General features: G+C 38.1%; 1 protein-coding gene across 1 annotated transcript in view; it reads right to left on the reverse strand.

Annotated features, from left to right (window-relative positions):
• SLC9A9 (solute carrier family 9 member A9) overlaps nucleotides 1–12,662 on the reverse strand; it is a 575,498-nt gene that overhangs the window by 360,304 nt on the left and 202,532 nt on the right. Inside the window, exon 6 of the mRNA XM_030330596.1 lies at nucleotides 6,272–6,377. Coding sequence (XP_030186456.1) covers nucleotides 6,272–6,377 — 106 coding nt within the window. The remainder of the gene's footprint in view (nucleotides 1–6,271; nucleotides 6,378–12,662) is intronic.

Raw genomic sequence — 12,662 nt, forward strand, 5'->3', positions numbered from 1 at the left:
CTTTCTGCTCTTTCATGGGTGGAAAAAAAAATTTAGGCTTTAAGCTTTATCGAATTTGTATTTTTAAAAAAATTTTTCCTAATGTTTCTTTACTTTTCAGAGAGAGAGAGAGAGCGTGCGCAGGAGTGGGGGAAAGGGAGATGCAGAATCCGAAGCAGGCTCCAGGCTCTGAGCTGTCAGCACAGAGTCCTACGCAGGGCTGGAACTCAGGAACCATGAGAATAGGACCTGAGCCTAAGCTGGAAGCTCAACCAACTAAGCCACTCAGGCGCTCTGGTAGAATTTGTATTTAAATGAAGATTGCTGGAGCGCCTGGGTGGCTCAGCTGGTTGAGTGTCAGATCAAGTTGTGATCTCAAGGTTCCTGGGTTCTAACCCCGCACTGGGCTCTGTCTGCATTGACAGCTCAGAGCCTGCTTGGGATTCTGTGTCTCCCTCTCTCTTTGCCTCTCCCCAGCTCATGCTCTTTCAGTCTCTCTCTCAAAAATAAATAAATAAACTTAAAAAAATAAAAATGAAGATTGCCTATTATTAAGCATGTTCATGGGGGATTCTTTGGACCAGAGCTGATCATGAGTAGCTTAATCTATTTCCAATAAATATGTATTTAGCCAAAAGAAGAAAATGGAAATCACCTTTGATCCTACCTTACACCTCGATTTTATCTATAAATTATTTTTACGTTATAATTATACATGCACACACACACAAATTTGGCTTTTTAACCAAAATAGATCTTACTGTATATTCCATTTAAACAGTTTCTTATTTTGTTTAAAAATGTATTGTGAACATCTTTTCACATCAATACATTCTCTCTATATATCATTTTTCTAATGACTGCATAAGGATTACATGATATGAATATATTATAATTTATTCAACCAACTAGTAACTTCTGTACAACTTCTTGCTCAAATCAATGCACTCATTTCCATGGAGAAATTGTTACACAGTCCCTTACTTGTTAAGATAAATTTCTAGAAATGAAATAGGTGGATCAAAGGATTAACAAATTCTAATGATTCTTAATAAATAATGCCAATTGCCTTTGTAAAAGTTCTATCACTTTTCTCTTTCACCAACAACGTAGAAAGATTCTCACTTCCTCAAACTTCAATTTACCCAAAGTATAATTGTTCTTTCATGAGATCTGAGGATCTGAAGATTTGCTTGTCAAAAAATGATACTTATTATTGGTTTAATTTGCTTTGTTATTAGTGAAGCAGATCTTATTTCATAGTGTTATCAGCCATTTATGTTTCTTCTGTTCATTACCTACTTATGTCTTTTGCCCATTTTTCTATCATGTTTACCTTTTCCTTATTGGTGTTTGACAACAGTAGTAATATCAGCAGCTAATATATAATGTTTATTGAGTGTTATAAGCCAGGCTCTGTTCTGGTATTCTATGTTTAATCTCATCTAATGAGGTGAGTGGTATTACCAGCCTTGTTTTATAACAAGGCATCTGAGGCACAGAAAAGTTAAGTAGTTTACCTAAAGTCACATAACTAATACATTTGGTACATTAAGGAGATTTACAATTTATCATGTATGTTATGAAGACCACCAACCTATCAACATTGTGTGTTGAAACTGCTTTCATGGTTTATCCTTCATCATTTAATTTTATTTGTGGTGACTCTTGCCTCCTAGAATTGTTCGACTGTATTGCCATCAAATAGATTGCTTTTCTTTCCTAGTTTCTGCTTTTGATACCTTGATCACCTAAAGAATATTTTAAATAAATATAATTCAAACAAATACAAACACTCAGTATAAAAAGATGCAAAATAAAGAGTTAAATTACATTTGTCCCCTTTGCATAAATCATAGTTCTACATAGCAAAAGTATCTCCTTTTAACCATTTATGGTTTTAGTTCTTCTGATGGTTGCCCTGTGACTCTAAGTGATAGGCAGATACATCCATTTCTTGATTTGTCAAGTCTACACAGTGTACATTAATTACTATGAGAGATGTGACATTTTCATTAACTTATTCCTTCCTTCCCCTCTCCCCTCCTCCAACTAAGTCCCATGAGTAATATCAATTTTCGCTCTGAGTGCCTTTATAACTTTAAGGAATATACTTCAACCTCCATTTCTTGATTTATCAACTTTAGACGGCATGCTTTAACTAAGTGGCTCACTCTTAATGGGGTAAACCACATGTGAAAATGGTTATTCTCTATATTCCTTGGATCATAAAATGTCGTATTTATGAAGGAATGCTTCACTAGAAGCAGGTCTATCCTTAGTCATTTTAATGAAATGAAAGAGATCTGTGTAAGTAGAATGAAAGATCTTGATATAAATGGTTATATAAATTATAAGTGTATATCTTTATATAGCGTCAATTATATCGAATTATAGTCTTTCCAACTATATTGCTTTATTTATTGCTCAGAACAATTTTGTAAAGTATATAGATATAGGCAAGGAAACAAGCATGAAGAGCTCACAGCTGTATGGAGTCACTGTCATGGCTTCTAGTTTTGGTTTTCTTTAGTTTCTGTGCACCATCCACTTCTTTTTTGTGGCAATATCACTCTGAGCAATAATCCTACCTTTTCTCAGTCTTAGTTTATGTACTTCCTGGTGAAAATGAGCACAGTTTTAAACTCCTGACACATATGCCTTAGGGCTGAGCCAATAAACGCAGGACATTTCCTTGGCCACAAGAGGGTCTGAAATGGCGTCACAATCTGTCAGGTGTACTAAGATTTGGACTGGGACTAATGGGACAGAGATTCTTGCTCTATTCTCCTGAAGAAAGATAATAGTCCTAGGAGATGCTGGCAGCCAACTTGGGACCAGGTGAGGGAGCTAACCCTGAAGAAGCTGAGTGAGGGGAAAAAAAAAAGGAGTCCTGCTCATTTCACTGGCTCCTTTGCTGCCATTTCTACTCCTGCCGTTCAGTCAACACAGCCAACACAAATTCCCTTTTTGCTTACTCCAATTTGGGTTGGTTTCCTGTCAACTGTAATATCTGCACCGCTAATTCATGGCAAGCCTGACATCAGCTCTTTTGACTTTCTATTCTACCATATTGCCTCTGAAAGTAATGTCTTTGTTCAAGATTCAAAAACACACGTCCCTCTCCAGTATGTCTTTTGCCTTTCTTCATAGACTATTACACAATCTTTAGAAGTGCAGAACCATCATGTGGAATTCATTCATTTATGAACCAGTCCACGTACTACACTTTTGGGCACGACACTCCGTACATACTTAAAATGACAGTATGGGTAAGAGAGAGGCTAATTTCAAAAATTTTTGTTAAATAAAGTTACTTTTATTTTAAGATGAACACTTCTGGACAACCTCTTTTTAAGCTCTCGGGACACCATCCACCACCTGCTGCTGTGTACAATAGTTGTGGTCATCAAATTTAATTATACATTAGTTGTCTGAAATTCAGAGCACATTTAACCTAAGAAACAGTATTATAATTTGCCACGTGCTTCTTAGACTAGCACAGAAAAGCTGACTTAATCTAAAATGTGGCTAAATTACTATATATTTGAATGAAATGCTAGAGCACAGCACTGTAAATTTTAAAATTTTTAAATTTTAAATTAAAATTTAAAAAATACTAAAACTGGAAAGGATAGTTCTTAAACAAGGACATTTGGTGGTGAGAGATGGGAAAGTAAATGAAAGTATGTGGCCATTCAAAGGAGCTCTGGAGGTAGTGCCAAGGGCCAAAGTGGTCAATGATTTGAGTTCTTTATTATACTCGACTTCACATCAAAATGTGTAACTTCTCTTTTCCATGGCACAAGAAGAGCTGTATCACTATTCTTAAACTTCAAAACTACACAAAGATGGAACTAATAAGAGGAAAACACAAAAGAAGTTTTATTTGTTCTTTTAATATGCATTTCAAGCACATAGATTCGCTCTTCCAAAACTCACTATCTAAAAAGGCAAATATAAGTTCAAACCCCAGATTGCCCTGCTGTGCTGGAAGGGAATTGACCAAGGTTCATGCAGGGCTGGAGTAGGAGCTTAGCATGTGGGCTAGTGGTTCCCGAAGGAGACTGAGGTAAGTGCTGAAAGACTTGATTAGGAAGTAACAGAAGCTGGGAAGGAGTGAACTCTGTGCATGTAAAGGCATGAGTTACCAGCCAGAGAGTTGTGTCAGGGTGCTGTGCATGGTTTAAAGTGAAGGAAGAGAAAAGTGAAGAAACAAATGTTTGAACTTCTGGTCTGAAAGTCATGCAAAACTTTTAAATAGGGAGCAAGAAGATAGTTGGAAGAGACAGTGTGGGGATGAGGCATTAAAAGGAAAGGGAATATGTGTGTGTAAGTAGGTATATAAAAAGAGATGGTCATATGTGCTGTGATGTAAATGTAAAAAGCAAGTAAGCAAGTGAGCAAAGTGAAGAGGACACCACTGTGGAAAACTGCACAGAGTGGAGGGTGTGGTCAGCAACAGATGGCACTGGTGGCCAAACAGTTTGGATCCCAGGCAGCGTAGGGGCATTCTACTCAGTAGAGCTCAGAAAGAGGCCAGTGGGGTCCAGGTGCACCAGGTAGAAGAAAGAGCCTGCAGGTCTGAAAGTGTGGAGGTTTCCATGTCAAGTATTCCTAATTTAGTTTTACTTTTACTTTAAAGGTGGAACTCATTGGGTTCACTCTGCATGACACCTAAATTGCCAAACCTGTGAAACCTAAGATTTTGGCTAGAATGGCAAGTGTCCCGTGCCTAGAAAAAAAAAAAAGGAAAGAGATCTTTCCACGGTGGGAAACACTTTAGAAGACATGCAACACATGGGTAGATGAGTAGAAAAGGCAGTGCCAGTAATAACCATGTATTGACCTAAAGAGATAATAAATAGATTGTTTCAAATGCCCCTGGGCTTGTGCACAACAGCATCAACATTCATCCCTGGAGTCTGCATTTTAAATGGAAAACTACTGTGAATGGTAGGGCTGAAAGTGGAAAGGCCAAACCTTCCTTTGGTTGTAGCTGCATGGTTCTTTCCCAAGCGCATTTGTGCTTTGGTGGTTTCGCTTCACTTGGCCTTTTACAACTTGGCAGCCCAGGACACAAAAATGAGGAACTCAGCAGATTAAAAAAAAAATTATTCCAAATGTTCCTTTAATACTAGTATTTCTTGGACAGAGATTCCTGATGTCCTAATTAATTGTTCTCAGTGTTTCTTTAAAAGCATCCTAATTTAGCATTTGTGAATCTGCCATGGCTTTTGCTCTTAATTTGCACTCACTGGTATTTTCCTTTAATGCAGGAGAGGCACTCTCAATGGCCAGGTGAAATAACAGTTTATCTGGAGACACTTGCTTAAAATTTGCTGAGCTCAGTGACAACTTTGGGTGGTAGCCTTAAGAAATGTCAGCTGGCAGAAGAGTCGTTCTGCTCTGTGATTTCCTGCTTCCCTCCGTGAGATCTGACTTTTAAAAATCCTTTGTTACTTCACAATACATTTTCAAATGCATTTGAAGTAATTAACACCCTGAATTGAATCCTGTTGTCACATTTAATTATCAGATAGCTGTTTTCCTTTGGGTTATTTGACAGTTGCCCAAAATGTTGGTCTTAATCAAAAACCAAGAAGAGACCTTTGACATAGTGAAAGCCACCAAAGTGGCATTTACTAAATATAAATGGTAAGTGTCTAAAGGGAAGGTGAGGAAAGAGCACTAGTTTTCATCTCAAAAGGAAAATTCTTCCAGGATCAAGGGAAAATTATGTTAGCGCTTAGCTGAAGCTCCATTAGTTTCACATGTGACACGATGATTTCAAGATGTGTGTACTCCTATAACACATTACATTTGCATTGAGAAATAAAGAGTATTCTGACTCTCAAGTTCTATCTCCAATTTGTCAAACTTACTATAAATACAATAGTTAGCATTAGTCCATTATCTGGAAAATGGCATGTATAAAGAAAAAAAGTAAATGATGTTGATTTGAAATGAAGGAAGCTCATTTACATGCATTTTAGGAACTCTAAGTGAACCATCTAAATATAGGCACCTGGGGAAAAAAACAGTTACCCTCTGGGTGGTACCTTGTAATAGGTTAGAAACATGAAACTCATTAATAGTGTTAAAAATTAGGTACCTAATGAATTGTACCCATTATTAGAGATCTTCTGTGGTAACAATTCCTTAAAAACTAGAAATTGCCACACCTCTTTGACATAAGAGAAAAGATACTATTAAAGCCACTGGGAATTATCACCAAGCAGAAGCATATTTCACATGATCAAAAAAACAGAGGCCCAGTTCTGGTACTTACTATGTAAGGACAATGGCCACTGCATCATTCAACACACTCTCCCCAAACAGGAGTGTGTATAGGTCAGGGTCGACGTGCAGTTCATGGAAAATGGCCAGCACAGTCACTAGGAGGAAACACACACAAATATACAGGGTTAGCTGAAGCATAGCCATGTATTTATCCTTGGGTGTGGTCACCTCTGAAAAGAATTCATTAAATGCTCATTTTCTCAAATCAATCCTCTGTACCCACACTAGATCTTTATTAAAAAACAAAACAAACAAAAAAAAAAACTAATGAGTCATTCCCCCGTTAGAGATTTCTCAGGGCTTCTCAATGCTTATAGAGAAAGTTTGAGCTCCTTGGTACAAGTCTTCTATAATCTGCACCTTGTTTACCTTCCAGCATCTCCCCCTGTATCCCCTGTCAACCCTTTGCTGCCTGCCTCAAGCCATATTGAACTTGCTACAATCTCCCCAGATCATGTAGTTTTTTAAATTAACTTTGCATTTTGGTTCACTTTACCAAGGCAGAGATTTCTTTCCCATCCATGAGCTACCATTCCCCCCTTCTTTAAACACACACACACACACACACACACACCTTCTTACTCCAACATAAAACTTTCTTCAATCTTTAAAAACCTCTCAAGTGTTCCCCAGGACCCCGATCCCTCAGCAGAAATCTGGCTCACTCCTTTTTGATCCCAGCATTTGAATCAAATCACAAAACCTATCAGAGAAAACACTGTGAGCTCCCTGGGGATAGGGCACATCTTTGCAACACAGGGTACTTGGCAAACTCTCAATAAGTGTTTGATGCATGAATGAGTGAATGAATACATTAATGTATGAATGTTGTTTCATGGCCCACTCCTGTGAAGGGAGAGGTGGCCAGCACCTGGCTCATTCTCTCTTGAGATTATACTTATCTATAAAGATGAACCCGATGTTTCTAAGAGCAAGACCTAAGGACTTGTTTCTGGCAGACTGCTGCATGGCTACTATATGCCACATATCATACAGAAGCTCTCAGAGTACATCAGGACAGTAAATAATCACATACTGATTATCTGTGTTCACCAAAACCATTCAGTGTCTTGATACTTTAAACAGTTTTGCAAAGTGTGAACAGCAATCATTAGGAAAATGATCCGCTGAGTTGATTGCCAAAGGGGTAAAGAGGATGGTTGGGAATGCTACTGATGGTAAATTTTTAAGGCAGAGTGGGCATTTTCATTTCTGTTCTTTCCTTTCCTATTTCATGGACTGTGAGGTTAGTAACTATGTTGTATAAAAGAATAGTGCTATGGGGAACAAAAGCTGAGTTGGAAGGTTTTGTAAGTAGAGTGAAGAAATTTGGCACTTGTTCTGCTGCAGTAGGGAGCCACGAAAGGAATTTAGTCAGAAGAGTGACAATCTGATTTCAGTTCTGAAAATAAAGCACAGGCAGAAGGGCAGAGGGCAGAATGGACATATGGCTGGAGGCTTTCCCAAATGTTCTAGCAAGAGATGGTTGTACTAGAAGAGTCCTAGATTCAGACTCACAAACTCCTGAACATCCTGCTCCACCCTATACATCCACCATTCTGGGTTCTGATAGGTCAATGACCACAGTGCTTTGTATTTCACTTATTCATTGATTCTCATCTTCCCTGAATGTCAGTAGCCCTTAGGACAGTGCTACAATATAGTAAGCCTTTAATGAGTGAATAAGTAAAAAGCAATGGCAGAGGGGACACAGCAGAAGACACTGTATGTCCCAGATATTTGGGATAGAGAATTGGTGAGTCTTGGTGTTTGAGAGGCAGCAGGGAGTGATTCTGGGTTTTAATCCTGGACAATTAGTAGATGAGGTTGCATAAGAGAAATTAGTTTGTAGACAGGGGAATCCACTAAGTTTGGTTTTGGACATGCTGACTTAAATAGTCAGGTGGAATTTCAAGTGGCAATTTTAATAAGAAATCTGGAAATAAAAGGTTTGAACTCTACAGTGTTGAGGCAGAAGAAAGAATTTGGGGGTTAATAAACACATAGATGAAACATAAAGCCATAAGAATGACCGAGTCCCTGGGCAAAGTATATAGACAAAGAAGAGAGTTCATAGGAGATTCTTGGGGGACATTTACAGTTAAGAGATGAGTGGAGAAAAAGAAACATAAAAAACACATATGGTATATTTGCCAAACATAACTCTAAGCATGAACAAATCAGGTGGAAACTATCCATCATGAATTTCTGTAAATAGATTTTTATTTACTAAAAGTTATCCTAGAGGAAGGAGTATTGAACTCAACAACCAGCTTTGAGGTAGAAGAGACAAGAGAAATAAAATGTCATGAATTGGCATGACAATTAGCCAGATTCCATTTTACCAGGCATATAGTCAATTTCATTATTCTAGCTGCATAGGTCCTTAATTATGACAGGTAAAAGGCAGAGATGTATTCTCTAGTAGTTGGTAGCTATTCACATTTGTTACAACCCTTAGCCTTTGCAGGTAGTGGTAGTAAGGAGAGGTAGCAATTACCTCTGCTAAGAAAAAGTACCTCTTTCTTCTTTTTGGGTAAAGACCCTCATCAAAACAAAGAGGCTTCAGTTAGGGGTTTTAAATAAGAACATATTCCTTTTGCTAGGATCTTGTGGAACAAAAGTAAATTTACTCCTAAACTACAAAATTCTATCATGGCAGCTCTGTTGTTGACTTTAGTCTCTGTAGTTATTTGTATTTCTAAGCTCTGAAGATGACTTGCAGCTCATCTACACTCCCACAGCATTTCCTAGGCTCGCAAATAGGGACGAAGGTGGGGATTCCACTCCCCACCTCCCCAGTTATAGGGTCTCCTCTGTGCTAACAGGGACTCCTCATCTTTCCAGTGAGAACTTAGGGCATTTGAAGGGAAAGGATTTTAACTGAATATGCAGTTTTGTTCAAAACTGTTCTGACATTCCCACAATTCCTTTTGCACAAAGAACTGAACTCTACTTCATAAGCGATATCCCACACAAAAGAGAAAAGCTATTACTTTGCACATTCCTATCTACCCTGTGAAGAAATGGAATAGCTTCGAAATAAAGCCAGGCAGTGTGTCCTACAAGAGGGAATATTTGCTGGGACCACAAGTGAGTTGAATAGGTGAGTCAGGAAATTAGCAACCCACTCTTGCTGCTAAGCTTGGAGCTCTTAAACAACTCATTTAATTAGCTTGCTGGCAGGGCTCAATCTTACACAGAACGTCCAAGACTCATATGTACCTTCCCAGGAGACCATCTCTTGCAACAATGGAGGACACACTCACACCAGCTCTGCCCATACCTGGCTGGGTTTGTAAGGACAACCTGGGCTCAAGGCTGGCCAAAAACCAATGCCTATTTAGATGAGCCTTCTCGTGATAGTATGAGGAGAACACACTGGACAGACACCTTGTAGATAGGAAGGGGACGAGACACAATCCAATTTCTTAAACCTCTGACTTTGGTCATATTTATCTTGGTCACACTTTAGTTCCACTTATATCTTAGTGGCAAGTTCCAGCACCCCTGTTGGGGTTTGGGGCCACCTTCTCCCTACCTGACCTTTTAGCTAGAGGAAAAACCCACTTTGTCTGTCAAGTAAGGGACACAAATAATAGATATCACACAAGTAAGCACATATAACCTCATGTGTAAATAGATCAACACACACACACACACACCCCTATTCCAGGTAAGAGTAGTGGATGATTAAGAAATGTCATTGAATAATTAGAGATATCTGAGAAAATAATTGTAGCAGTCAAACACCAAGGGGTAGCAGGGGGCATGAATGATGAGGAGTGGTGTGGACTGCACTTCTCAGAAGCTGGTGATAAGGGATGGAAAGAGAAAAAAATAGTAGCCTATGGAGTATAAAGCCAAGTGAAGATTTCTCTTAGATTTCTAATTCATAGTCTGCGCAGAATAAGCCAGAGGAAAGAGGCTGGAGACAGAGGAAAAAGAAGGGAAATGGCTGGATCAAGGTCTAGAGAAGGCAGAGAACAATTGAGGGGTTGAAATAAAGTTGTCTTCTCAGGAAAGCAAGATCTTGCTAAGAGCAAGGAGACAAAGGTATAAATTAGAGGCTAAAAGAGGGTTGAAAATGTCTGCTGGTTGGGGGCGGGATGATTGAAGTTTTATGAAAAACTGTTAAGGTCATATATAATTCTCATTCTTCAAGAGAAAAGCTCTAACAGTGAAGTAATATGATATTTAGATTAATTTCTTCATCATACCAAGAGTCTTGTCTCCTACTACAACCTTATTACCTTATTAGATCATCAAAACTAGTATTTTATCATCTCAAATATAATAAACATACCTGGGAATAAAAATACAGATCGTGACTCCCTGACCCCATCAATGCCTCCATGTGCTGACTCTTAAAAGATGTTTTGCTTTTTTGCCTTTTTTTTTTTTTTTTACTTCTAGCATTTTAACTGACCACTTTTCTAATGCTCTTGCTCTTTCAGTCACTTCGAAGTCTTCAGGGTAATTTAGTGACAGTGCTTTCCCTAGGATCTCCATTAGTAGCTTTCTGACCCATATTTTTTTGGTGTTTTACAAGGAATTTAAATTTCAAATTATATTTTAATGTGGCAGCTCTCAACGACCTGGCACAAGATCTGCCTGGGTCTATGGGCAATTCCACACAATAGTTCCTACCCCTGTTGTTCTAAGTCATCACTCAGCCTTGTCAAAATGCTGGCTTTCCCTGGAGAGTGATCTCTCTGGTTGTCTGTGCAAATCAGTATGTATGACACTTGTCTCAGACACTTGGAGAATCAAATATCTCAGGCTTGTGCAGCTGAATTGCGTCAGGCCTGACAGGTGGAGAACCCTGGAATTCTCATAAACAAGGTAGCATTTTTCCTTTCTAAAAGTGAGTATTGTGAAAATGCATTTTCTTTTTCTCAGAGGGATGATGGAGGAGGAAATTTTCCTGTAACTTTCCCCACTTTTGTGAAATACTGTACATAGTGAGATTACAAGGAGAAGCTTCCAGAAAAATTGAGGTATGAAATACTGTAACTCTTTGAGTCTAATCCTTCTCAGTGGAGAATCAGCAGCAGAATCAGTACACAGATTGGTTTTGCCAGTCAAGCTCTGCTAATCATAACCCAGAAATACAACTAGAAAACCTCACCCTTCTGAAATAGGACAGAGAAGTGATACTAGATCTAGAAAGTTAATCACTAGAAGTTACTTCATTGAAGTAATTCTAAATTAGAAGTTATACAAAACACCATGAATGATTTAGCCTTAAAACATTGTAATCTTATTTTGGCCATCAGTATGATATATCATTTTGGTACAGAGTTAGTGGTGGAGAAAATACTATATGCAACCACACTATTATAGTCTTCTTCATCAGGGATCCTTAGGAGAAATAAGCTCTATTGCCTGAAGGCAATGTCTTCAAAGTATCATCTAGGGACTCCTGGAGCTTCCTGAGACCTACACAGGAAGATCCCCAAGGTCAAAACCATTTTCAGAATAATATGAAAATGTCACTTGCATTTTTCATTCTTAGTCTTTCATCTGTGTACAGTGGAATTTTCCAGGGGCTAGATGATGTGGGATAGTGCAAGTGAATGCAGAGGCAGATGTGAGAATCCAGCTGTCTTCTATTACAACACATATTTAAAAATATAAAACAATGTTACTCTTCTCAGTAAATTGTTTTTGTTTTGGAAATTTATTTTTCATAAAAATATGTTATTTAAGATGTAAATAGTTTATTATTATAATTTTAAATTAACAAAATATGTTAAAAATTTTTTACATTCTAATATGGTACATATTGATAGATATAATACACATAAACTCCTTGAGGTCTTCCCTAATTTTGAAGAGTTATATAGGGGTTGTGACAATAAAAAGCTTGAGAAGCATTGTCTTAAGCCATTTGTTTATTTAATGGACTAGCTTATATTCTATGCATTAAGGGTGATACTAGCTAAGCATCACCTTGTAAAGAAATGAAAAAAAAAAGTCCGCAAATCATTTTCTATAGAGCTTAATTCTCTTCTTGGATTCCTGTTGAGCAAGGCTCCCTAGATCTTAGTATCTTTTGTCATGCAATAATGAGCTAATTCTTTCAGCATACATGAAGAGGATTTCTAATAACTTTTTTGCAGGGGAAGGGCAGAGGGAGAGAGAAAGAGACTCCTAAGCAGGCTCCATGCTCAGCATGGAGCCAGAGGTAGGACTTAATCTCAAGACCCTGAGATCATGACCTGAGCCACAATCAAGACTCGGATGCTTACCTTACTGAGCCACCCAGGCATCCCTCCAATAACTCTTAAATGAGGAAAATTATTTTCTTCACATTAACTCCACTAGCACACTTCTGGAATCACATTTCTGTCATTATTATTTGTATTTGTTTAAGT

This window comes from Lynx canadensis, chromosome C2 (genome assembly GCF_007474595.2).
Source record: "Lynx canadensis isolate LIC74 chromosome C2, mLynCan4.pri.v2, whole genome shotgun sequence".
Classification (NCBI taxonomy): domain Eukaryota; kingdom Metazoa; phylum Chordata; class Mammalia; order Carnivora; family Felidae; genus Lynx; species Lynx canadensis.